This window comes from Cervus elaphus, chromosome 5 (genome assembly GCF_910594005.1).
Source record: "Cervus elaphus chromosome 5, mCerEla1.1, whole genome shotgun sequence".
Taxonomy (NCBI): domain Eukaryota; kingdom Metazoa; phylum Chordata; class Mammalia; order Artiodactyla; family Cervidae; genus Cervus; species Cervus elaphus.
In genome coordinates this window covers 41,392,704-41,420,358 of record NC_057819.1, presented here as the reverse complement: position 1 = coordinate 41,420,358, position 27,655 = coordinate 41,392,704, and the positions used below count along the sequence as shown (strand labels likewise).

At 37.6% G+C, this 27,655-nt stretch overlaps 2 protein-coding genes across 7 annotated transcripts in view; one reads left to right on the top strand and one right to left on the bottom strand.

The window, feature by feature from the left end:
* ABHD18 (abhydrolase domain containing 18) overlaps nt 1-15,059 on the bottom strand; it is a 40,341-nt gene extending 25,282 nt beyond the window's left edge. The window contains exons 1-4 of one of the 4 annotated variants that reach the window (XM_043902404.1): nt 14,816-15,059; nt 14,393-14,586; nt 4,638-4,746; nt 3,920-4,004 (exon numbers count right to left, since the gene is read on the bottom strand). In XM_043902404.1, coding sequence (XP_043758339.1) covers nt 3,920-4,004; nt 4,638-4,746; nt 14,393-14,408 — 210 coding nt within the window. In that variant the 5' untranslated portion in view covers nt 14,409-14,586; nt 14,816-15,059. Of the gene's footprint in view, nt 1-3,919; nt 4,005-4,637; nt 4,747-14,392; nt 14,587-14,748 lie in introns of all 4 variants that reach the window. The other 3 variants (XM_043902400.1, XM_043902402.1, XM_043902401.1) reach the window with 3 other exon arrangements.
* A 91-nt stretch (nt 15,060-15,150) lies between these two features.
* MFSD8 (major facilitator superfamily domain containing 8) overlaps nt 15,151-27,655 on the top strand; it is a 39,821-nt gene continuing 27,316 nt past the window's right edge. The window contains exons 1-2 of one of the 3 annotated variants that reach the window (XM_043902396.1): nt 15,151-15,347; nt 21,886-21,977. In XM_043902396.1, the coding sequence (XP_043758331.1) occupies nt 15,283-15,347; nt 21,886-21,977 (157 nt within the window). In that variant the 5' untranslated portion in view covers nt 15,151-15,282. Of the gene's footprint in view, nt 15,348-15,390; nt 15,682-21,885; nt 21,978-27,655 lie in introns of those variants that run through there. The other 2 variants (XM_043902398.1, XM_043902399.1) reach the window with 2 other exon arrangements.

The following is a 27,655-nucleotide window of genomic DNA, read 5'->3' as shown; positions in this document are numbered from 1 at the left end:
AAACAGTGGAAACAGTGACAGACTTTATTTTTTTGGGCATCAAAATCACTGCAGATGGTGACTGCAGCCATGAAATTAAAAGATGCTTACTCTTTGGAAGGAAAGTCATGACCAACCTAGACAGCACATTAAAAAGTGAAGACATTACTTTGCCAACAAATGTCTGTCTAGTCAAAGCTATGGTTTTTCCAGTGGTCATGTATGGATGTGAGAGTTGGACTATAAAGAAAGCTGAGCACCAAAGAACTGATGCTTTTGCACTGTGGTGTTGGAGAAGATTCTTGAGAGTCCCTTGGATTGCAAGGAGATCCAACCACTCCATCCTAAAGGAAATCAGTTCTGAATATTCATTGGAAGGACTGATGCTGAGGCTGAAACTCCAATACTTTGGCCACCTCATGCAAAGAGTTGACTCATTGGAAAATACCCTGAAGCTGGGAAAGACTGAAGGCAGGAGAAGGGGACGACAGAGGATGAGATAGTTGGATGGCATCACTGGCTTAATGGGTATGAGTTTGAGCAAGCTTTGGAGTTGGTGATGGACAGGGAAGCCTGGTATGCTGCAGTCCATGGGGTCACAAAGAGTTGGACACGACTGAGTGACTGAACTGAACTGAAAGCACCACATTATTTCATTAAAGGCAGAAACACAAAACAGTGTTTTTGGAAGCTAAATATATCAACCTTTTTTTTTTATATAAAAGACTCTGAGAGTCCCTTGGACAGCAAGAAAATTGAACTAGTCAATCCTAAAGGAAATCAACCCTGAGTATTCACTGGAAAGACTGACGCTAACACTCCAATACTTTGGCTACCTGATGAGAAGGGCCAACCTATTGGAAAAGACCCTGATGCTGGGAAAGATTGAGGGCAGGAGGAGAGGGGGTCATAGAGGATGAGATGGTTGGATGGCATCACCAACTCAATGGACATAAGTATGAGCAAGCTCCAGGAGATGGTGAAAGATAGGGAAGCCTGGCATGCTGCATCCATGGGTTTGCAAAGAGTTGGACATGACTTAGTGACTGAACAATAACAATAATTTATTATAACATGTACATTGGTTTTTGTTGTTGTTTAGTCACTAAGTTGTGTCCGACTCTTTTTGAGACTGCATGGACTGTATCCATCAGGCTCCTCTGTCTATGGGATTTCCCAGGCAAGACTGTTGGAGTGGGTTGCCATTTCCTTCTCCAGGGATCTTCCTGACCCAGGGGTCAAACTCCTGTCTCCTGCATTGCAGGCAGATTCTTTACCACTGAGGCACCAGGCAAGTCCTATATCAACCTTTTTAGAAAACACAAATATGTAGCCAGTTGTTTCAACATTATTTATTAAATAATCCACATTTTTTTTGCAAATGACTTAGAATACTACTTTATCATTAAGTAAGCTTCCATAAATTTTGACAAATTATTTCCAATCATATATTGGGTCTTATTAGCATATATTTTATTTCTAAACCAGTATCAGGCTGTGTTGCGTATGCTGTGCCTCACAATACCCATTGATGTATGACTGAACTAGCTTTTACTTACCACTCTTCGCAACCCACTCCAGTACTCTTGCCTGGAGAATCCCACGGATGGAGGAGCCTAGTAGGCTACAGTCCATGGGGTCGCAAAGAGTTGGACATGATTGAGCGACTTCACTTTCACTTCCTTTTCAGGTATTCCTGATCTGACAATACCCCGCAAATATATATTTGAGTCCTTCTCAAAAATAATTTAAGGATCCTTTCATGGACCTTAGTGCTAAACTGAATATTTTAATTGGGATTACATTGCATTTTCTTAAAAAAAAATGGTAAAGAGACCTAATGTATATAATATGAAATTCTAATCCAAGAAATCTTTACATTTTAGCCATCTTTGTGCCTCTTATAGTTTTAAACTTTTATCTATTTTAGAAGAATTAATTATTTGAAAAAGGAGGCAGCACAACCTAATGTGAAAAGGAATAATAATTTAACAAATAGTGTTGGGATAAATGGAAATTGGATAAGGAAAAAAAAAACAACAACACTCTCAGAGCCATACATAATATAGATTTAAAAATTAAGCAAGCTACAACTCAACACTAAAAAAGATGAATAACCCAATTAAAAGTGGGCAAGGGTTTCACAGATATTTCTCAAATGAATGACCAATAAGAATGTGAAAAGATGCTCAACATCACAGTCATTAGGGAAAGGCATATCAAAACCACAATAAAATACACTTCACACCCATTAGGAAGGCTAGGGCAAGTAGAATCATTAGTAAGGATGTGGAGAAATTGCAAGCATTATACACTGCTTGTGGGAAAGTTTTAAAATGGTACACTTTGGAAAACAGTTGACAGTTTGTTAAAAATTTAAGCACAGAATCACCATGTGTCTGAGCAATTTCATTCCTATGTGTATACCCAAGAGAACTGAAAATGTATATCCACAAAACACTAGTACATGAATATTCATGGCATTATTATTCATAATAGTTAAAAAGTAGAAACAACTCAAATGCTCATCAATAAATGAATAAACAAAGTATACATATTTACATTGGAATATTTAGCCATAAAAAAGAATGAAGCACTGGTACACGGTACAACATGGGTGAACCTTAAAAATCTGCTAAGTGAAATAAGCCAGAAACAAAATGCCACATGTCGGATGATTCCATTTATAAGAAATGTCCAGAACAGGTGAATCGACAGACAACAAATGAGTGACTACCAGCAGGTGAGAGGCTAGGGAAGTGGCAGGTGACAACTAGCAGGTATAGGGTTTCTTCTGGGGGCAATAAACTGCTCTGGAATTAGACAGGGATAGTTGCACATCTTGGAATATAATAAAAAACAACACTGAATTGTACATTTTTAAAGGGTGATTTTTCTGTATTTGAATTATTTCTCAATGTTTGAAAACTGAGAGTGAGAGTGAGATAAGGTTGGGGGAGAGGAAGGATATCTGCAAGAAAGCATTCTAAAATCCGAGCAGTTAATTCCTCCCAAGGAGGAAAATGGAAATAGGGGGTAAAAAGTGGCCAGAACTAGAGTTCTGATCTTTATGTGGTATGTTTTAAATTTGTTTAAGCCTATGAGTCTTTAGTAGAAGAAAATAGAGAAAATGGAAATATTTAGCAAAGTTTGAGGGAGAAATGTTCTAAATCTAGAAGATATAAGGAACTGCTATATGGTATAGAGGAGGGATTTCCAATTTACAAGATCCTGTGTTTAGCAGTGAAGGTCTTTTGAAAAAATGACATCTTCTAGAGATATCCAATATATAAAAGAGATGAAAGTGGGGTTATTTTGGTTGATGGCAGTGAGGGATGTGAAGTTCAATCATTTGCAGCTCCTCCCCAACAACACTAAGTATCCAATTACATAAATCTAGAAATATTTTACAAAAAAACATGGTTGCTTAAAAGTAGAACTATTTCAAAAATATTTTCTCATATTCTCTAATTTTATAGCATTTTCTTTCTACCCTTCTCTCAGCAATTAACTGTACCCTATAAGAATTCCCTGATGTTATATAACAATTGTTTTGGTAACAACTTTTCATGTGCTGATTCTCTAACTTGAGTACTTCCTTGTATTATTTGTAATTCTTCTGAAATGCTGAATAATTTACTTTAACTTTCTTGAGCCTAAAGATAAAAGATGAGGTTCAAAAAGATCCAGCCCTAAACATTTTCTTATATTTATCTAAGTGTTAAAAATATGCTCCTATATAAACATGCAGATAGTTATTGTAAGCATTCAGTTAGAATATATACAATAATAACATTTTAAAAAATATTAAATGAAAAAAATCTATATTGTACTCATGTTTTAGAATTCACTGTTATTATACTCCAACATTCAGCCCACTCTTGCCACACAGTTATATGAAACCTGAATTTCTATAACTGCATTTCTTTCATTTTAATACCTTATCGATGTACACTGGATAATCACTTGAAACCAGATTCTGACATCTTTCTCGATTTCCAATAATCTTTCTAAATTCAAAGAGTCTATTATGGGAAGGGAGGAAAAGGAAAAAACTCATTATTCCCGTTATATTGAGACTGATGAAAAGTAACTAAAAATTAGCAAGTCCAGTTTACAAATTGTATTAAAATTTCATTTTAATAATTAAAAAGTTAGGCTTTTTTTTCAAAACTGAAATTCTGTTTCAGAAAAAACATGAGAAATATCATTGTTCTGAAAGTAATTAACATATGCAAGCCTCAAAATTAAGTGTGCAAATACTGAATTAATTTTCACAAATCCAAATGTTTACATGAGCTATACAGTATATCACAGTTTTATAGTCATCACAAATTCAAGTTATTCAAGAAAGTTCAGTCCTTGAAAACTCTAAGCAATAATAAATTACCAAAGTTAAAAATCTATGCCTGAGAGCTCTTTATTTTTAAGTCTGAATTTCTTTTAAAATAGTTCAATTTATGATTATGTGAGTTAAAACTTAACAGCAATAATTAGATAAAAGAGAAAAAATAATTTCCTTTCTTATTTAATAGTTAATGTTTAGCTTACCAATCACTTTATATTTATAGAAAAAAACTTTTTTAAAAACTGAAATGAAATTTTAAATGTTTACTAAAACAACAAACTTGGAGCAAGCATGCAGTGAAACTGCTTACCTTTTGAGATCCTCTGGCCTTCCCCATCCTCTGATAAAAAGTTTTGTAAGGAGTAGTCTCCGGTATAGAATATCTAACTTGCTCACACCCATCAGTAGCAAACAAACATCTATAAAATAAACATTTAAATGACCTTAAAATATTTTATTTTACTCAGCAGGTCAATTTTCTAACTATCTCTTTACATATTAGGTACAAATTAAAGATTGATCTACTCTCTTAGCAACTTTGCAATATACAGCACAGTATTGTTAATAATAGTTACTATGCTGTACATTACATCCCCATGACTTACTTATCTTATAGGAAAAAAAAATTGTAACTCTGGTTACAGACTGATGGATGTTATCCAAACTTGTGGTAAATGCATCACAACATATACATATATCAAGTCATTGTGTTGTATACTTTAATATGACATTATATATCAGTAAGACTGGGGGAAAATGAAATAATGAGATTAAACTAGAACCTTGAATTTATTCTCTTGGGAATAAGATACAAGATATAGGAAAAAAGAACTAGGACAAAAGTAGAGAAGATGAAGTAGAGCCCTGAGCATCAGTAAACTGAATTCTCTAAGGCAGCACTTTCCCATTCTCAGCACAGTGACTGACAGTAAATACTCATTATCTGTTGATAACAACAGGAGTGGCTAACATGTAATACTGTTTTATCTGCCAGTCATCATTTAAAAACTACACACACACACACACACACATACATAAGTTCTTGTTTAAACCTTCCAACATTTTTATGAAGAAAGATATAGTACCCCAAGACAAGGAGAGGATAGGTGATTAAGGTCACATAAAAAGTGGGAGACAGACCTAAGACTAACTCATGACTAAAGATCTAACTTCTCTTCTATATTACAGTGCATGAAAAGTAATAATTAATCAATGTGACTACTTCTGTACCACTTATCTGTCTTTCCCAAACAGTTCTGAAGCTTTTAAAAAATATCTGCCTCAGTCTTTTCAAATCGAATGGTGCAGTTTTGATTTGCAGGCAAAACCTGATTCAGGTTCAGGGTTTATTCTACTTAGGAAAATGGATAATGGGAATTAAAAGTTCCATCAGTGAGGTTTCATAAGTACTTATCTATTACTCTGAATGTTGGGGGAACCACCATTTATGTCTAATATTTTTACTCTTTGATTTGTAACAAACAAGTTCATTTTAATGCTCTTCTTTGCATTAAGTTACAATCTAATCCACCATCAATAGGACTAGAACTTTATTATTTTTATGACTGAACCAGCAAAACCATTTATTATTGTGAAGAAATTTCACTAGAATTCCATACAAAATTTCTATCACCATTATTGTATTGAGATATTATCATATTATTGTAGCAATGTTAGTATATCAATGTAGTGAAGGAGCAAATCTATCAAATACCAATCATAGAGGACTTCTATAATTTATGATAGTTTATAGGAGGAAAATCAATTCCATTTAAAGAAGAGGATGAAAGTAAAAATCAATTTGAAGAACCCTTATGCACTCATTTATTTGCCACTTCCTCTGAAAAAAATTTTTTTAAACATTTCCTAAAACATTCTAAGAATTTTCAACAGTCACTTTGAAAGTTAATCCAGAACTGAATGACATAAGCTTCCTAGAATACCTACAGATGATGATAAAATACATTTTTGGCTTTCTTTTACCACTTCACAAAAGTATAGTCAATATAAATACAGTCAAAATTTAATGTTAACAAGGGAGAAATGTCAATAATGTTGACATTATCTGTTGATAATTTTTCTACTCAACTGATTTGCATTGTAAATCAGAGAGGGGAACTCCTGTTACTAGTTTTTGTGGCAGTGGCTAAAGCCTGTATGTGTTATTACTTAAACTTAACAACTTTAGTTTTCAGCTGAATCTTATAGGACAAAAAAAACTAAGAATTTCTTTACCTTAATGCACCAACCTCTTACATGACATTTTCTGACTGAACGATTTTTAAAGATTTGTAGTGAAATTATATACTATTTTCACTCAATTACCCATTTCTACATGTTTTACAACTGTGTGGTATTCTGACATTGATACATAGTTTGCTGAAAAATCTTTTGCTGTTGGCCTAGTGAAGTCAAACTCTGCATACAATAGGAATTGTCCTATGAAGTATGAATAACCAGACGTGATATACTAGCAAATAGCTGTGATGAAAGGAGACATCATTCATTTGCAGAGGCTGCAGAGATGGTGTAGAAGCTTTGCCTTGGAGACTTTCCCAAGTAGTTAGAAGTTCACTACAATTTGTTGTTGCTGTTTCTGTAACTTTTTTAATAAATTGAAGCATAACTTAAAAGTAGAAATCATAAGTATAATTTATTTATTTTCATAAAATGAACAACCTATATTTTATATGGATGATTATAGTTAAAAGCGGTTGCAAAAGAGAAGGAAAGGTTATAAAGAAAAATCAAAGTTTTAACTGAGTCTTCAGGGAGATTAGTCAGGCAGATAGAAGATATGCAAACACAAAAAGTAAGATGTGAAAAAGTGTGACTTGCTGAAATAACACTGAGGGTCCAAAGAGTAGGATCTCAAATGAGCAGGAAATACGTCATGCTATTAGTGACATTTATCTAGTGGAGACTGATTGTTGACTTTAAAGATTCATAATAATTTTCTATAGAGTTTGGATTTTAAGTCTTTACCTATCAGATTCATAGCAAAAAGCTTTTACCATTCCACTAATTTTAAAAATTAGTTTTTTATGCATTCCACACATTTTCTTAAATGTTTATATAATCAAACCAACCCATTGCACCATATCCAAGAGAACTCCCTAAAACACTGCAGTAAATATAAAATTCAATTTTTTTTAACATTAAATTCCTTTTTCTTATTGGAGATCACTTGGGATTTTGCTTAATGGGGGTTCACAGTTGGTACCTCTATCATCAAACTGAGTACTAACACATCTGCAAAAATTATTCTTAGCTTGTAGACCATACAAAAACTGGCAGGTTGGCGCATAGGCCATAATTTGCTTACCCTTGAGCTAGAAAATCAAATAAATCATAGATATGTCATGAATATCACAACACTGTCAAAAATGCAAAGATAAACTAAAATGGCATAAATACAGTACAGATACTGATTTTAAGAGAATTCATTATGTCAGAAATGGAAAGTGTTAGTTGCTCAGTTATATGGACTGTAGCAACCCCATGGACTGTAGCCTGTCAGGCTCCGTCTGTCTAAGGAATTCTCCAGGCAAGAATACTGGAGTGGGTAGCTATTCCCTCCTTCAAGGGATATTCCCAACTCTGGGATCAAACCCAGGTCTCCCACATTGCAGGCAGATTCTTCACTAACCCTCCAGGCATTATGACAGAGGGTAGACCTAAAATTTGTATTCCATCTAAAATAATTTTAATTAGCCATATTCTCTCTGCCTTAAAATTTAGAATTTGGTAGCTGTAAAAAGTGGAAGCAAAGCAAAATGTCGTGTCTACATTATATGTATATATACATGTACTGTGCTTAGTTGCTTAGTTGTGTCTGACTCTTTGCGACCCCACGGACTGTAGCCCACCAGGCTCCTCTGTCCGCGGGGATTCTCCAGTCAAGAATACTGGAGTGGGTTGCTATGCCCTCCTCCAGGGAATCTTCCCAACTCAGGGATTGAACTCAGGTTTCCCACATTGCAGGCAAATTCTTCACCGTGGAGCCAGCAGGGAAGCCCAAGGTTACTGGAGTGGGTAGCTTATCCCTTCTCTAGGGGAAATTCCTGACCCAGGAATCGAACGGGGGTCTCCTGCGATGCAGGTAAATTCTTTGCCAGCTGAGCTACCAGGGAAGCTGGAAATATACATACAATGACACATTATTCAGCTTTAAAAAAGGAGTAAAATTCTAACAAATGTTACACTATATGATGCTACTTTTATGAGCTACCTAGAGCAGCCAGATTCATACATGAAAGCAGAGTGGTGGTTTTCAAGGGCTGAGGGGAAGGGGAAACGGAGGAGGGCGATGGGTGTACAGTTTCAGTTCTGCACATTGAGCGCTCTACAGATGGATGGTGGTGATGACAGTTGCACCTAATACCACCCAACCATACAATTAAAAATGGCTAAGTTGGTGAATTTTATGTGATGTGTATTTTACCATAAAAATATGAAACCATTTTAGAAATTGGACTTGATTTAACTTGATCGTTTCTCTTCAAAATTTTTCAGAGGTAGTAAACTGACAATTTTCCCTCTTAACAACTTTCTCAGTAAGCAGAAGTAATTCATCTGACCCTAGTAATTCTATTGACCCTAGAACAGAACTCAAGGCTCTTACTATTCTCTTCAAAACACACTACTGTGTAATTTAAATATTTGAAGACTTCACTAAGACCTTTAAATAAAAGAATTTGAGAAACAAATCTTTAGAATCAAGTTGGTCCCTCCCTCCCTCTCCCTCCACCCCCCATCTTCTCACTTCCCCTCTCTTCAGGATTGTTCCAAGAACACAGGCTACTTGGGTTTCTGCTTCGGGGTATCATGTAGCTCTTATCAAGGTTGTTGGCTGGGCTGCATTCTCATTTGGAAGCTTGAATGGAGAAGAGCCGCTTTTAAGTTCACTCAGGTTGTTAACAGAATTCATTTCAGCTTCAGTATTTTGCTCAGCCGGAGGCCAGAGTCAGCTGCTAGGGACTACTCACAGCTCCCTACCACATGGTTCTCTTCACAGGAAGTTCACAAAAGTTTACTTCTTTAAGGCCAACAGGACAGTGAGAGTGAGTGTGCTGACAAGATAAAGTCTTATACAGCCCTGCCCACTCAAAGGGAGGGGATTACCCAAAGAAGTAAACAGGAGGGCTACCTTAGAGACTGTCACACTGGGAGAAACCAGTTGTACATCTCAGCCTTTGAGTAAAATGACTGGGCTGACACCCTCATGACTCTCAATACCAGAGGTGACAATCGCCGTCTTCTCACTGTACCACCAACAGGAAAACAAATAGCATAGATCTGAATAAACATCTGTTTATAAGCAAGTGAGCTCTTGAAAGTTTGTCTAAATCACATTTATATATTTCCATTCACTCAAGAACACTTGCCCAGAGAAACAAACAAAATCCCTCAAAGCAAAATAAAAACCATTGCATCTTAGTATTTTTTTTTATAGCATTTTGTTTTTTACTCACTAAACAAATTATAAAAGGCAAACTGGCTTCTAAAATGTTGTCCTCATCATATATATTTTCTAATTTAGTGCAATTATTAAAATCAAGTAAGTATATAAAGAATATTTAAATTGCTTGACCAGCTATTTTTTTTTTTAAAGGTAAATGTCAATATGTGTAGTCTTTGATCCCATTTCCTGGGGTGGAGCTCCTAAAACTCTTGGAATTCCCTGAATGATAGGAGTGTCTTTATGCTAATGAGGTGACTCATGGTGGGGCCCTAGATAGATTCAGGATAATTTCTGGCTGGACCCCATAAAGACCAACTATTTGATTAGAGGGCTGACTTCAGGTCAGCCTGACCTCCAAGAGAGAAAAGGAGCTGGAGATGCACTGAATCACATTGCTAAGGATCCAATCAGTCATGAAGATCCCAATGATAACTCCACAGACACTGAGGCATGGCAGAGCTTCTTGGGTAATGAACATGTGCTGGAGAATGATGCACACTGACTCCGGAATAAAAGAAAATGGAAACTTCACACTTCCTCTTATGACTTGCCTCATTTGTCTCTTCATGGGGCTGTTGCTAAGTTGTATCCCTTATAAGGAAGCTAGAAGAAGGATAGTATAGTGGTTTATGTAGTTCTTTTGAGTTGTTCCAGCAAATTATTAACCCAAGGGGTCACAGGAACTCCCAAATCTATAGTCAAGTCAGTTAAAAGTGTGGTTGGCCTTGGAAGCAATGGCATCTGGACAACTGAACCTTTAACTGGTGGGAACTGCACAAACTCCTGTGGTGTTAATCTATGGGTGATTAATATCAGAGTTGAACTGAGTATACCCAGCTGGGGTAGAAATGGAACAGTTTATTCTTTAACCAAATAGCAAAATTCTGAATTAGTGTTCCATATTTCAAATAAGGGCCTCTCTTGTGGCTAAGCTGGTAAAGAATCCACCTGCAATGTGAAAACCTGGGTTCAATCCCTGGGTTGGGAAGATCCCTTGGAGAAGGGAAAGGCTACCCACTCCAGTGTTCTGGCCTGGAGAATTCCATGGATTGTATAGTCAATGGGGTTGCTTAAGAGACCAACTCTTAATATATTAAGATATGCAACTCTAGCATAAGGAAAAGACAAAACTGAGTGATAAATGATAATTTTAATTATTTTATTCCTTGGATCTTTCTGGAATTGTTCAAAAAATAGCATTGATACATTTTTGTGTACATTTATCACACTGTAGGAGAACAATGGCATGTCGTTACAACACAGGACTTAATTTTTTGCAAGTATTTTAGACTATTTACTTTCTCTACAGTGGCAGGAAAAGAATGGGGGAGGGTGGTCCATATCTTCCTCTGTTACATCCATAGCATCAACAGCAATATGCATATTCCAAGTTGGCGTAAAAAAGAACAAAATCCCAACACTCATGTTTTACAGTAACAAAAGTATGTGAGACAACCCATTTTTCTACGTCATATTCTTCTGAGTTCGTAACAGATAAACAAGCTAAGACAAACATGAAAAAGTAGAAAGTTGCAGGGACTTCCCTGACGGTCCAGTGGTTAAGACTCTGTGATTCCATAGCAGGGGACATGGATTCCATCCCTGGTCAGGGAATTAAGATAATGCATGCTACACAGCATGGCCAAAAAAAAAAAAAAGGTAGAAAGTTGCCAAAGAACAGGAAAAAGTGAAAGTGAAAGTGTTAGTCACTCAGTGGTGTCCAACTCTTTGCGATATCATGGACTATAGCCTGCCAGGTTCCTTTATCCACTTCAGATAAGAACACTGGAGTGGGTAGACATTCCCTTCTCCAGGGGATCTTCCCTACCCAGAGATTTAACTCGGGTCTCTGTCACTGCAGGCAGATTCTTTACCATCTGAGCTACCAGGGAGGCCCCCAAAGAATGGAAAAGAATCCGAGAAAAGTGAACTCTTCAAATATTTTGTAAAGTACTATATTTATTGTTGTTGTTTAGTTGCTAAGTTCAAAGTGTCCAACTCTTTTGCAATCCCATGGACTGTAGCCCGCCAGGCTCCTCTGTCCACGGGATTCTCCAGGCAAGAATATTGGAGTGGGTTGCCATTTCCTCCTCCAGGGGATCTTCCTGACCCAGGGATCGAACCCTCGTCTCTTTATCGCCTGCATTGGCAGGCGGGTTCTTCCTAGAAGCCCTCTGGGACTCTGGGGTTACTCTAAAAGCTCAGTTGCTAAGTGGTGTTGGACTCTGCGACCCTGTGGGCTATAGCCTGCCAGCAAGGTCATCCGGCAAAAATACTGGAGTGGTTTGCCATTTCCTTCTCCAAGATCTTAAACCCCATTTCATCACTAAGAGCAATATAAAAGACCAAGTTTCCTGGGATGCCCTAAACTTGTAGGTTTTTCCAAGCAGGGCTAACTGCTATCCAGTGCCACCATAAACAGCCTTTAATCCAAACCCAAGGTAAAGATAACTCCCATTTACCATGAGAAGGTACCATCTGGAGCCACATCAGATACTTTTTAAAGCCCTCAACTGACATTAGTGAGCTTCTGCAGAAACCAGACCCACTTTCGAAGTGTGTATCAAGCCAGACTGACACAATTGTCATCTATACTTTTATATAGCCAATGCAAAAAAGAAAAACAAAGTGAAACAAAAATAGAAGTTCTAGCACAGTGCCAAGGAATGAAGTCTTTCCTAGAAATGTGCTCCATTGCAAAATGACACTCAACATCTATTAAGCCATCTAGTACTTTCATCTCTTATCACTCTGTATATAAGCATTTAAATGCAACCCTAATTCTTTCTGGACTTTTATCCTCAAATAGTTGATATACACATATCTCAAAGGCATACATGAAATTATACCACCATGTACAAGAACTTTAATCCACAAAAATGCAGACTTAAATTTTACATTTTTAAATAACTTATTTTCAACACAAATTTAAGTAGCAGTGTATACTGGAGTTAAGATACACCTGATATCCTCTATTAAAATTGACTACCCTACCTCAACAAATTTAATTCCTTTTAATCTTACACTGGAGAAGAGTAAAAAAACAACTTTATTTGTTTATTTGTTTGGAGGGGTATCTAGTCTAGCTGTCTATCTGCTATCTATTCTATTCTAAGCAGTCATCTATGGAAATCCAACAGGCAGACTGTCTCATATGCTTATGTGAAACATTCAGCCAATAATCAAATTTCAAATTTAGTTCTTTTCCACAGGCTTTAAAATAAATAATTAGGTTTTTAAACATTTAAAAAAAATGTTTACTTTGAGTGCTGCATGTTTCCTAAGAAATGATTTGTTTTTTTTCTTTTTCTTTTTAATTGGTACAATACATAGAGCTTATTTACATTTCATCAGTTGTATGTGTACTCATTCCATGTACTTCTGCCATCTAAAGTCATCACTTGGAGGCAACAATGGAAAACAGCCGTGTCAGAAGACCTGGGTTCCTCCACTAGCAGTGTGACCTTGAGCAAGCCACCTTAAACTATAAAAGGGGAATAATAGCTGGCCTAATACATAATAGCAAATTATTTCATTTTTATAGAAACTGATAATCTAGTTTGAAATATTTTGAGAGATATGGGAAAAGATTCTTCTTTACATTTTTTCCACAGGAAGGCTAGTGTTGAAAAGCACAGGCTTTACAGTCAAGAGTCCTGTGTTTCTTAGATTCTAGTTCTATTGCTAATTAGAGTTGTGACCCTAAGCATATTACTTAATCTCCATACTTTCAATTTCCTTGTATGCTCGAGACAATTCCACTTCTGAGGATTGTTGTAGGGATGAAATGAAGCAATTCAGTAAGTATTCATTCAACATATATTATTTAGTAACTATTCTGCCAGGTTCAATATTGGCTAAAAATTCCTTTGTCAAATATATATATGTATGTCTATATGCCATATACATATATGCCATACACTGTGCTAGACTCCAGAGATTAAAAAAGAAGTCAAAGATATATTAAAGCAACATCATGACAAAAAATACTAATTTTACCCATGTACTTTCTTGGAACCAGTCATAGAAATCTGATATGTTTTTGTAAACTGTTACAAACAAATCTGCAAGACTGAATCCAGTACACAGTGTCAGGTCTGGATTCAGAAGATAAACCTGAACTAATAAACACATTTCAAGTTTAGTTGTTTACCAGTGGAATGTGTCTAACAGGATACACACAAGGTCACAAACAAGACAAAGATCAGAAGTGATGGTATATTACCATACAACACATTAACTAGTATAGGGCCTGGCACAGGATAAGTGCTCATAAATATTGATCAAAAGAATTGAATCTGGGTCCCAACTCTGCCACTTTCACAGTGAGTGATTCTGGGTAAGTTATTAACTTCTCTAGGCCTTAGTTCTCTGTAAAGTAGAAATGTGTCTGCTTTACCTATCTCATAGGACTGTTGTGATCAGATGAAATCACATAAGAATGCATCTAGTGCTAATAACACAGTAATTGTAACACACAGGACTACTGCTACCAATTACCTTACAAGCCTGCTTGTAGGGGTAAGGTGTTAACATGTAAGCGCCAGGAAAGAAATAGCACCATGATCTACTGAAACAAACAAAAATACCCCATAACATACTTCTTAAAATTGTCATATTCCTTGTGATGAAAAGAGCTGGTCATTGTCATACTGGTGCTGTGTCTTTTCTAACCCCCAGGTTACAGCAGCAGACTCTGCTGAGTGACCTCTTGCACGGCTGAAGCCCCCAGTCCACGCAGGCTGCAAAGGGGTCGAATCTGAGGAGCGGCTGGACCTCATCTCCATCCCAGGTCCTAATAAGGCAGTACGGATAAGGTGCCTTTGCAGTTAGCCGAGCGAAGAAAACCGCGGCGCGTAGACACTTCCACCTTCCACAGGCGGAGGGACAGCCCGCCAGCCCACCTCACTCCGGCCGGGACCCCCGAGTCTCCCGCCAAGCCTTGCGCTCTCCGTACCTGCCTCCTGGCACGTAGGCAAGCGCTGCAAGAGGCTTGGGAAGCGCGGCCTGGAACAGCTACTTACTCAGTGGCCGCTTGGCGGACGCCTGCTGTCCAGCTGGCCGAGACTCCCAGCGCCACGGCTCCCTAGGCTCCTGGGACTCGCCGTCCTTCTGAGGCCCAAACACAGCGACAACAGTCTCCCCAGGAACTGAGAAGCGAGAGGTAGACGACAGAGCCGTATAGGGAGGAGGGTGAATTCTGGGCAGAGTGGCTGTTTGGACACGCCCCCAACCCTCCCTGGAGGCGGAGAGGTTCGGACCGGAGAGGAGGATGAGGACTTAAAGCTCCGCCCTCAACCCCCATCATCCGCTCGGTACCGCCCCGCCGCCTGCGTGACCCCGCCTCTGACCCGGGGGCGCTCCGCCCTCTCTGGTCGCCTGGCGTGCACGCGCCCTCGCCGGCCTGTTTTGACAGCTTCGGGACGTCTTGGAAGGGAGGGAGCAGGAGGTGTCGCGAGAGTTGGCCCCAAGCCTTGTGGGAGCTGTAACTATGGCGAGTTTAGGGGTCGACTCTGAGCAGGAGCCGCTCTTAGGGGACAGGACACCCGGAAGCAGGTGAGCGGATGTTGGGGGAAGGCTCCCCGTACTCTCCTGCGCTGTTGGAACTGGCGCCTTTCCCTGCGTCAGGCTTAGTGGGCAGAATAAGGGGTGCCAGAGCGGCTGGAGCCGGCAAGTCACGCGAGATTGGAAGATGCGCTGCCACTTCCTAGAAAGGGCGTCGAGCCGTGGAGCACCTTTGAGCCGGCAGGTTCTGGTGAAGGTGTTACAGAAATGCAGGCTGCCTCTTGTACTTTTCGCTCCGTTGGTGATGCAGCAACCAAGTCACTGCTTTCTGGGTTTGGCCCTTTACAGAACCGACCACTGTATATGTTTCACGCTGTTTTAATCGGTACTTGTCTTAATAGACACTTGACTAATTGCCTGATAATAATACTTTTTTGCAAGTAAACCTAAGATGAACTCATCTTTGTCCTATGCCAAATATATAAGTAATAATTTTTAAGCATTTAGGCGATAAGGTGTATTTTGACCCTAGTTTATGGACTGTGATTCAGAATTGTTTGTTTCTTACTACGCAATCGAATGTGTATTTTTACCTTTAGGAATACGAAGTTAAGTATCATTTTATTTTATACATATATCATTATCACAGTAAGTTAAGTGAACTTATGTTCACAGGTAAGCTTCAGCTGTCTACAAACTTGTTAATTTTCTCTCTTTTGTCCCTCTTAAGTACCAAATCTTTTTTAAAAATCACTTCTTTTGAAAGCCTGTGGAAAATGTGTTTGTCGAATCCCCGATCCACTGAACAGAATATATGAAGTGTAATTTTATTTAGTTTTTATTTGAGATTATTAAAATGAACATTACTTGAAGTATAGTGTAATAGAGTGACGTCCTCTGGGCTTAATGAAGCATTTGTGCCTTTGCGCTTCTATACTAATTTGTTCTACAGTGCCATACTTTTCATATCTGTTTTTTTTTTTTTTTCCTCCTGCCTTTTCTGTTTCTGGCAAACTATTTCTCCTCGTTTTTGTTACCTGTTGGCAACCTCTGTTTTTGTTGGTGTCAGCAAACCTCTTTCCCCCCAACTTTACTTTGGGATTTCTAGCTTGCTGTGGCTTTGAAAATCATGTATGTAAACTTAATAGAATTGTGGGTAGTTAGAATACAGAAGCTCTGACTGAAAACTAAAGATCTCTCCTACTAATCAAGTGCATGAACTTGAGTGCATGGACTTTGTCACTTTTAGATTTCTTAGCATTGTTTTTGCTTCTTCCTAGTCCTTGGTGGTTTTCCACATAGAGTCAAGGATCTTTGAATTATGGTTAGATGTAGTCTTATGGTATATTCTGTCACTTTGTCCAAATAAGGGTTAGTTACTCAGTCGTGTTCAACTCTTTGTGACCCCATGGACTGTAGCCAGTCAGATTTCTCTGTCCATGGAATTCTCCAGGCAAGAATACTGGATTGGGTAGCCATTCCCTTCTCCAGGAGAATCTTCCTGACCCATGGATCAAATCTGGGTCTCCTGCCTTGCAAGCTGATTCCTTACCATCTGAGCCACCAAATAAACCTTCTTTAGGAAGGGAATTTTTTTTCCCCTTACTTCTTAGCTTCAATTTTGTCCAAGTAATTGATCCCTTTGTGGTTGTTCCATCACTCAGTCATGTCAGTCTCTTTGCGATCCAATGGACGGCAGCGTGCCCGGCTTCCCTGTCCTTCACCATCTCCTGGCGTTTATTCAAACTCATGTTCATTGAGTTGGTGATACCATCCAATCATCCCATCTTCTCTTTTCCTCTTCTCCTCCTGCCTTCAGTCTTTCCCAGCATCAAGGGCTTTTCCAATGAGTTGGTTCTTCGCTTCAGGTGGCCAAAGTGTTGGAGGTTCAGCTTCAGCATCAGTCCTTTCAATGAATGTTGAGGATTGGTTTTCTTTAGGATTGATTGGTTTGATCTCCTTGCAGTCCAAGGGATTCTGAAGAGTCTTCTCCAGCACCACAGTTTGAAAGCATCAATTCTTTGGTGCTCAGCCTTTATGGTCCAACTCTCACATCTGTACATGACTACTGGAAAAACCCATAGCTTTGCCTAGATGGACCTTTGTTGGCAAAGTAATGTCTCTGGCTTTTAAATGAACTGTCTAGGTTGGTCATAGCTTTTCTTCCAAGAAGCAAGTGTCTTTTAATTTCATGGCTGCAGTCACCATCTGCAGTCATTTTGAAGACCAAGAAAATAAAAGTCTCTGTCATTGTGTCCACTGTTAGCCCATCTGTTTGCCATGAAGTGGTGGGACTGTATGCCATGATCTTCGTTTTTTGAATGTTGAGTTGTTAGCCAGCTTCTTCACTCTCCTCTTTAACCTTCATCAAGAGACTCTTTAGTTCCTCTTCACTTTCTGCCATAAAGGTGGTGTCATCTGCATATCTGAGGTTATTGATATTTCTCCTGGCAGTCTTGATTCCAGCTTGTGCTTCATCCAGCCCGGCATTTCACATGATGTATTCTGCATGTAAGTTAAATAAGCAGGGTGACAATATACAGTCTTGATGTACTCTTTTCCCTATTTTGAACCAGTCTGATGCTCCTTAGGTTCCATTTAAATTCAGTTATTCTGTCCATCTGAATTTAGATTTATCATTTTTATTAATAAAAAGGGAGTATTTTGAAAATAATTCAGTAAGTTTACTGTCTTTAAAAACATAGTAAAAGGAACAGATGTAACACTAGTTAGTAAGCCCTGTTCTCTTTGAATAAATTGCAAAAACATAAATCAATTTCACTACCAACCTTTCATCACTAAGAAGACTGATTCTGATTTACTGATCTGGTGAGTCCTTAGTGATCCCACGGACCCTATCCATAGAGTTTAAGAGCGCAGGGGTTGGTAAACTTTTCCTGTAAAGGCCCGTATGGTAAATATTTTAGGCTTTGCAGGCCAGGAGGCAAAATCAAAGTTATTATATACATACTTAGATAACAAGAAAGTAAGCTTCCACAAAATTTTTGCAGTAATGAAATTTAAAATTTAACAGTAAAAGTACAATTTTTTATAATACAGGTTTAATAGTGAGATGAATAGAATTCTTGGGAGGGTGGCATTTTGTTCAATCGGAGTTCAAAGTTAATGTTTTCTGTTGTGGAATTAATCACAAGTATTCATCTGTAAAAACTATTCTTAGGCCACAGACCACACAGAAACAGGTGGTAGAGCAGATTTGGCCTATATAGACAGTAGTTTGCTGATCCCTCTCTTAGAATATCCTAAAGTCTTATAGGTGCTTAAAATTTTTCTCTGCAACTTCAGCCTAATCTCTGTATAACAGATATTACTAGCACTCATGGTTGTATAGAAGATCCTTTATGAAACATTCTCAATTTATTTCTGTCTTTTAATTTCTATAACTTTATATCATTACACTATTCTACCAGTGACCACACACTCCTTTCTCTTATCCTCTTTCAGTATGGGTTCTTTTTTGCTTTCAGGAGTTTACAGATGCCCTCTGGTAAAGGTACGATTTTATTTTTTCCCTCAGGAAATCCAGTCTTTTTTTTTTTTCTTTTGGCAAGTAAAGTATGGCTGCTTACCTAAGAATCCTTCTGTTAGATCTTGATCTATTGAACCTAAATATGGTTCCTTTTACTTATTCCTGTTGAATTTTATCTAGCTAAGTTTGGTTATCAATTTACTCCCAATATGTTGTATATTCCTCATTGTTTAAGTCACAACTTTGATAAGCATGCTATCGTTTGAGGTGTAGTTTGAAATGAAAATATTGGACAGGACAAAACCCTTAGCACTGCAATTTTACTTGAAGGAGAGTCTCAAGTGGAGAACTAATACCAGAATACAGTAATGATAATAGAAAGGAACCAAAATGTTAAGTCACCTTGGAAGTGCAGAATTTTTTCTTTTGCATTAGTGGTACAAGAAAGAAGCCTTTGGGAAGTTACTCTCAGTCATGTGACAGGGTTGGTTGAATCATCAAGGTTAAGAAAATGTAATAAAAATGATAACTTCATTGAAGGACAGTTATAGTCTCCTATATTCCTACTATTTCCAACAAGGAAGAAAGATCCATTTCTTCACCAAAGCTTTATTTTTTGAATTGAAAAGAAGGAAAAGTAAAATATTTGTTTTGAAACACTTTAAATTAAGAAAAATGGACAATACAGTGTAATAAATATCTGATTACCCAGTCACTGTTAGCCTTTTCCGCACAGTTCAAATCTCTCTTTCTACACACACACACACACACACACAAAACAGTGTAATAAATATCTAATTACCCAGTCAATGTTAGCCTTTTCCACACTGTTCAAATCTCTCTTTCTAAACACACACACACCCCCACACCCACACACACCTCTTGCCAAACTCCAAAGTAGGTTGCAAACGTTATGTCACTTTATCCTAATATCATAGTCTTCAGCCTACATCTCCCCAAAACATATTCATTCTTTTACGTAGCAGTTTATCACTGTTACCACAGCTAGAAATACACTATTAATTCAAAGTATATACACTGTACTTATATTTTTCCACTTGTTCCAGAAATATACTTTATAGCCATTATTTTTTAAATCATATCTAAGTACTGTTCAGATTTCGATCCTTAGGTCTTTTTAGACTCTACCATCCTAAAACTGTCCCCTGACCTTCTGTTTCTGTTCTTCCCAACGTTGAGTCCTCTGGCAAGTCTAGGTTAGTTTTCTGTTTTCTTTGGAACATCTCACATTCTGGATTTGTGGACTATTTCTGAGTAGATCCTGGTCAAACATTTCTGGTAAGAACACCCCATGGCTTATGTTTAGAACATCCCAGTATGTCAGGGGGAATTTCCTGTTGGGAATGCCAAGCTTGACTACTTGGTTAAGAGGGTGACTGGTATATCTCTCAATTATAAAGGCTCGTTTTCCATTTTCTGACTAGTAAGTCGCCAGACAAGTGATACTTTGAGGCTATATGACCTTCCAACCAGTTATTTTTGGATTCGCTGATGCTCTTTGCTTTCATCCATTGTCACATGGAGAGTAAATGGTGATTTTCTGTCTTCCCTTTAATATTTGATAGCTGTCATTGAAAGAAGAAACACTTTTGACTGACCTTTAAGTCAAAGTTACTCAAAAAATTTTATTACATTTTTTTCAGAATCAAATAGTTTTCTTCTCTTGGTTCTTTCTATGACTTAGATAGCATCTGAGCAGATTGATTATTTGAAAATGTTTAGGCTTATTTTAGTGATACTTTTATTTATGGTTATCAATTAGATTTCTGTTCTTCAGAAAATAAAAATGAGTTCATTAAAATTATAGTAGTAACCCAGTACTTTAAAGATATACCAGAATTCCATATATGGGATTGAATGGTGTATATTTTGCTGATAAATGGAACATAAGAAGTCATTTTCTGTTATGTTTGTCTGAATTCTTTGAAAACATAATGCTCGTATTAAGGTAAGTTTGCTAACTCTTTCCGTATGTATATGTGAAAATGTAAGGAGCACACACACTAATGTATCGCCTGACAAAGGTAGTCTGTATGATTAGTATGCTTACCCTTAATCCGGGTCACAGGCTTGTATGAAAACAGCCCAGCCTGGAGGGGCCTTGGTCTCTCTTTGGTCCACTAGCAGAGCTTGTCTGGTAACTCTCGTTGGAGCAAAGGCAAGTGTTTCAGGAGGTCTCAGGGCTAGGAATGTCTTAAGTCACATCAAACCTTCTTGGTGTCACTTATATTAATTTTGCTTCAAGTACCCAGCCAAAATAGTTTCCTACAGCAAAGTTAATTTGATGTCATCAAGTAGAGCATGTCATCATGATGACAGTTATTATCTTTTTTTTTTTAATTAAAAATTTATTTTTGGCTGTACTAGGTCATCATTGCTGCTTGAGCTTTTCTCTAGTTGCAGCGAGTGAGGTCTACTCTCTGATTGCCCTGCGCAGACTTCTCATTTTGGTGACTTCTCTTGTACCAGCTTTAGGGCGTGCAGGCTTCAGTAGTTGGGGCACCTGGGCTCAGGAGCTGTGGCTCCCGGGCTCTAGAGGGAGCACGGGCTTAGTTGCTCCACAGTATGTGGGATCTTCTGGAACCAGGGATTGAAACCGTGTCTCCTGCATTGGCAGGTGAATTCTTTACCACTGAGCCACCAGGGAAGCCCCCATTATTATCTTTTAATAGTTACTAGTTATTTGTCCCACCTGTAGGAGATTGAAGTGACTAGTTTATTTATTTTTATATACTTTATTCATTTTGTCAGTTTAGCAAATTTCAACACTTTCATTCATAAGTTTTGTAGCATGCCAACGATAGCAAAATAATTGGTTCACAAAATATTTTGCCTGTTTCAGCTACCTCATGTCTCCCCTAGTTTCTATGCACAATGATGTGTAAATACATCCATGGAAATTAAAAGATATAATACTTATTTATAGATGAATTAATATAGTAAAAACCATTATTGATAAATTAGACTTCTGTCATATAATTTTCATGACTTTAGGAGAGAGGAAATAAAATTGTGCCACAGAAAGATTTGCATGTAATGAGCTAACTTTATACTACTTTTTTTCTTCTTTACATTTAGAGAATGGGATATTATAGAAACTGAGGAGCATTATAAGAGCCGATGGAGATCTATTAGGATTCTGTATCTTACTATGTTTCTTAGCAGTGTAGGTAAGTATTAAATTATAAGTAATTTTAAAAATTTAGATAAAACACCACATTTGAATGTCATTTAATTAAAAATTATTTTTTTATTGTGGTAAAACCTGTATAACATCAAATGTACCATCTTAACCATTTCTAAGGTCAGAATGTTAAATGTATCTAGATGGTAGTAACCAGTCTCCAGAACTTTTGTGTCTTGTAAAACTGAAACTCTGTACCAATTAAACAATGACTCATTTCCCCTTCCTCATCAACCCCTGTTAATCACCACTTTGCTTTCTGTTTCTATGAATTTGAGTACTGTAGATACTTCACATAAATGGAATCACACAGTATTTCATTTTGTGACTGATTTATTTCATTTAGTATTACGTCCTTAAGGTTCACCCGTGTTGTGGCATGTGTTAGTATTTCCTTCTTTTTTAAGGCTAATAGTCTGTTGTATAAATTGTAGGAGAGGAATAATTTTTCCTTTATTTTCTTGGTATTTACAGCTGGGGCCTGCGAATTAAACTGACAAAAGGCAGATCAACAGGAGAAGATCATAAAAATTTAGTTGATGTTAATATTTTTTATGTTTCACAGGGGGCTTCATAGAAAAGAAGTGAAAACCTCAAAGAAACATTCAGGAGGTTATATACTGTTTTAATAAAGGGCTGTAATTGTGGAGAACTGACTGTAGACAAAGGAAAGGGGTTGGGCTTCTGGGGAGGGTAATTGTGGGAAAGTGGCTCAGATACATTCGGCACACTAGTGAAGGATGCAGGTGGTTTTGTAAGGTTTGCTTGTAACAGGCTCATCTCAGCATCTGTGCCTCATCTCCAGTGATAAGAATGTTTTCTTCTTCCTGGTACTGGACGAGTACATCTCTCAGGGGAAATTTCTGCCCTGTTTTTAGGCAGAAATGGGGAGGGCAGAGAGCCCCACTGTGTCTCCAGTTGCTTTCGGCTCAAAATAATCAATATGCTAAAGCAGCATGTTTTGAAATAGCATGTGTTGATCCGCTTCAGTGTACACCACATTTTGTTTATTCATTTATTTGTTGATGAACATTTGAGTTAATTCAGTGTCTTGTTTCTTAGAAATAGCTGCTGTGAACATGAGTGTGCAAACATCTCATTAAATCCTGCTTTCAGTTCTTTTGGGTATATATCCAGAAGTGCTATGTCATATGATAATTCTATTTTTAATTTTTTGAGGAACTGCTATACTTCTTTCCATAGCTGCTGCTGCATTTTACATTCCCATTGACAGTCAGGGTCCAAATTTTTCCGCATCTTCACTAACTGTTATGTTTATTTAATAGATAGTCATTCTAATGGGGCTTCCGAAGTGGCTCAGTGGTAAAGAACCCACCTGCCAATGTAGGAGACGCAGGTTCAATCCTTGGATAGGGAAGATCCCCTGGGAGAGGAAATGGCAACCCACTCCAGTATTCTTGCCTGGGAAATCCCATGGACAGAGGAGCCTGCTGGGCTACAGTCCATGTGGTTGCAAAAGAATCTGCACAACTTAGCAACTAAATAGCAGCAAGTCATTCTAATGGGCATGAAATGGTAGCTCATTGTGATTTTGATTTGCATTTCCTTGATGATTACTTATACTGGGCATCTTTTCACGTGTGTATTGGCCATCTATATATGATCTTTGAAGAAATGTCTATTCAAGTCCTTTCCCCATTTTTAAAAAAAATCATGTTTTTGTTGTTTTGTTTTTATTGAGATGTAGAGTTCTTTGTATGTTTTGATTATAATCCCAGATCAGATGTATGATTTGCAAATACTTTCTACCATTCCAGGACTTTTTTTTTTTTTTCACTCTAATGATTGTGCCCTTTGTTCACAGAAGTTTTAAATTTTGATGTAGTTTAGCAAATCTGTTTTTTTCTTTTGTGGCCTGTGAACCTCATTTAACTTTTATATTGGCTGATTCATGTCAATGTATGGCAAAAACCACTACAATATTGTAAAGTAATTAGCCTCCAACTAATAAAAATAAATGGAAAAAAAAAACTTTTATATTGATACATACAAATAGTAAAGTGCTCAGGCATGTCTGACTCTTTGCGACCCCGTGCACTACACAGTCCATGGAATTCTTCAGACCAGAATACTGGAGTGGGTAGCCTTTCCCTTCTTCAGGGGATCTTCCCAATCCAAGGATCGAACCCAGGTCTCCTACATTGCAGGTGGATTCTTTACTGGCTGAGCCACAATGGAAGCTTGAGTGAAGTGCAAAAATCTTAATTTATATATCTTGATGCATTTTAACCTATTAACATTATTTCTGAAAATATATTTTCTGAAAAGTTAATCTTTATTAGGAAAAAAATGAAGAACTCTAATTGTGTTAAAATGATAAGGAATATACATGTTTTTTCTCAAATACTATATATATACATATATATATAGTATTTCTTAATACTGTGATAGTTTTTAAAAGAATGTTTTAGGGGATTAATTCTTTTTTTCCAAGCTTGGACCCTCTAAGTCCATAGGCACTAATTTTACAAATGGTTTCTTTCCCTGAGATGGATTTAGTGGTCATTTGACTAAATAGTTTTCCATATCCTTTCTATTAATCCCAGGTCACTCTCTTGTTCTCTCTCACTTGCCAGTCTTCTTTATGATTCAACATTGAGGAAAAACAGATTTTAAATAAAGCTAAAACTAAAGAAAAGTACAAAATAAAGGATATTTAGATTGTATATTATTATGCTCTCTACAAATATCAGGAAAAAAATGTTGATTCAAGTCGGCTTGAACAAGTTTGTTAATGACCTGACAATGATGACCAGTAAATGCAGGACATCAAATCTGATCACTTTAATTTATAATGGCAATTTTTTCTTTGTTTTTTCTGTCAATAAAATCCTTAAGAAAAGCAAACAAACAAAAACTTGGCTTGAACAGTGAGGTTTTCTTATAAGATGTCCACAGGGGAACAACTCCAGATGACATTCCCTGACTCTGCTTCTGAATAAGTATTTTGGTTTTGCTCTCTTCTGCATATTGCCTTCATCCTTAGGCTACAGCAAGGATGCAGCAGCACTTCCAGGTGTCAGTCCTTCCACAGCAATTTTTACTGACTGAAGGCGACTTATTTTTTTACCCTCCAAAGAGATGAGGCATCCTTTCCTGGAGGTCCCAAAGTAGACCCCCCCTCATTTCTCACCGATCAGAACAGGGTTACCTGTTAACTTCTAAACCCATCATCAGCTAGAATATTGGGACCTCAGGATTGACCCTCTGGAATTTGGGGTGGACACAGTGTCCTCTGAAGTCTGTGACTTTGTGAAGGAGTGATAAATACTTGAATACAACCAGGATTCTATCAGGAAGTGGGGGAGCAAATGAATGTTGTTTAGGTAGCAAGCTCTGCAACAGTTGTTTTTCATTTAAAACACTTCTAATTTTTTAGTACTCAATTACCTAAAGCATAAGTAATAATTTCAAATTGAACAGCAAAAAAAATTTTTAACTTTAGCTTTTAATTGGCATGTTAAACATTTTACCTGTTTACAAGTTTCTTGATTGTGCAATAATAGTCTTGTTTTCAAATACTTGTTGACTCAACCCTGTTTTCATCGAAGTCATTATGTTAATTCAAAATACCATTACACGCCAGTCAGGATGGCTGCTATCCAAAAGTCTACAAGCAATAAATGCTGGAGAGGGTGTGGAGAAAAGGGAACCCTCTTACACTGTTGGTGGGAATGCAAGCTAGTACAGCCACTATGGAAAACAGTGTGGAGATTTCGTAAAAAACTGGAAATAGAACTGCCATATGACCCAGCAATCCCACTTCTGGGCATACACACTGAGGAAACCAGATCTGAAAGAGACACGTGCACCCCAATGTTCATCACAGCACTGTTTATAATAGCCAGGACATGGAAGCAACCTAGATGCCCATCAGCAGATGAATGGATAAGGAAGCTGTGGTACATATACACCATGGAATATTACTCAGCCGTTAAAAAGAATTCATTTGAACCAGTCCTAATGAGATGGATGAAACTGGAGCCCCTTATACAGAGTGAAGTAAGCCAGAAAGATAAAGAACATTACAGCATACTAACGTATATATATGGAATTTAGAAAGATGGTAACGATAACCCTATATGCAAAACAGAAAAAGAGACACAGAAGTACAGAACAGACTATTGAACTCTGTGGGAGAATGTGAGGGTGGGATATTTCAAAAGAACAGCATGTCTACTATCTATGGTGAAACAGATCCCCAGCCCACGTGGGATGCATGAGACAAGTGCTCGGGCCTGGTGCACTGGGAAGACCCAGAGGAATCGGGTGGAGAGGGAGGTGGGAGGGGGAATCAGGATGGGGAATACGTGTAAATCTATGGCTGATTCATATCAATGTATGACAAAACCCACTGAAATGTTGTGAAGTAATTAGCCTCCAACTAATAAAAAATTAAAAAAAAACAAAAAAACAAAGTACACTAAAATGAAACTAATAATTTATTTTTTTTAATTTTTATTTATTTATTTATTTTTTTGTCATACATTGATATGAATCAGCCATAGATTTACACGTATTCCCCATCCCGATCCCCCCTCCCACCTAAATTATTTTTTAAGTCAAACTTTTCTCAAATCTGGTGCTCTGTGACAACCTAGAGGGGTGGGATGAGATGGGAGGTGGGAGGGAGGTTCACAAGGAAGCGGATGTACGTATACCTGTGGCTGATTCATGGTGATATATGGCAGAAACCAGTGCAATATTGTAAAGCAATTATCCTCCAATTAATAAATAAAAAATAAACCAGGCTTTTAAAAAAGGAACGAAGTACTGACACTGCTACAACATTGATGAACCTTGAGAGTATTATCAAAGAAAGAAACCAGACGAAAAAAAAACACATACTATATGGTTGTATTCATATGAAAACCCAGGAAAGGAAAACCTATAGAGACAGAAAGTAGATTTCTGGGTTACTTATGGCTGTAGGGGAGAGGGTGGAGGGTAGCAGAGGATAGCTAAAGGGTCCAGGGTTTCTTTTTGAAGTGACTATGGTATTCTAAAATTGACTATAGTGATGGTTGCATATATTTGGAATACTAAAAACCATTGAATCATACACTTTAAATGGGTGAATTCTATGTGAATTATATCTTCATACAACTTTTTTACAAATAGCTTTGGTATGATTTTGATTGGATGTGCCTAATATTTAAAATCGACAAATAGTATTGGAGTCAATTACAGTTGTTTGTATGTTAGGTCGTTTCAGTCATGTCCGACTCTTTGCCACCCCATGGATTGTAGCCTGCCAGGCTCCTCTGTCCATGGAATTCTCCAGGCAAGAATACTGGAGTGGGTTTCCATGCCCTCCTCCAGGGGGATATTCCTGACCCAGGGATGAAACCTGGGTCTCTTATGTCTCCTGCATTGACAGGCAGGTTCTTTACCAGTAGCACCATCTGGGAAGCCCAGTGATGATCATTACAGTTATCAAGCAATAAAAGCTAGCAGAGACAATTTTCTTTTCAGGTATGCACATCTTGAGGAATCCTGGTTCTTTTTAGCCACTGTCCCCTTAAAGGTCATTTTCCTTCTTCTTAGTCCTCCCTACAGTCAATTATTTCTCTCAAATGAAACAGATGATAAGTTTAGCATTCCTCTGTAGCAAAGTAGCCTTTCATCCATTCATTTTTGCTG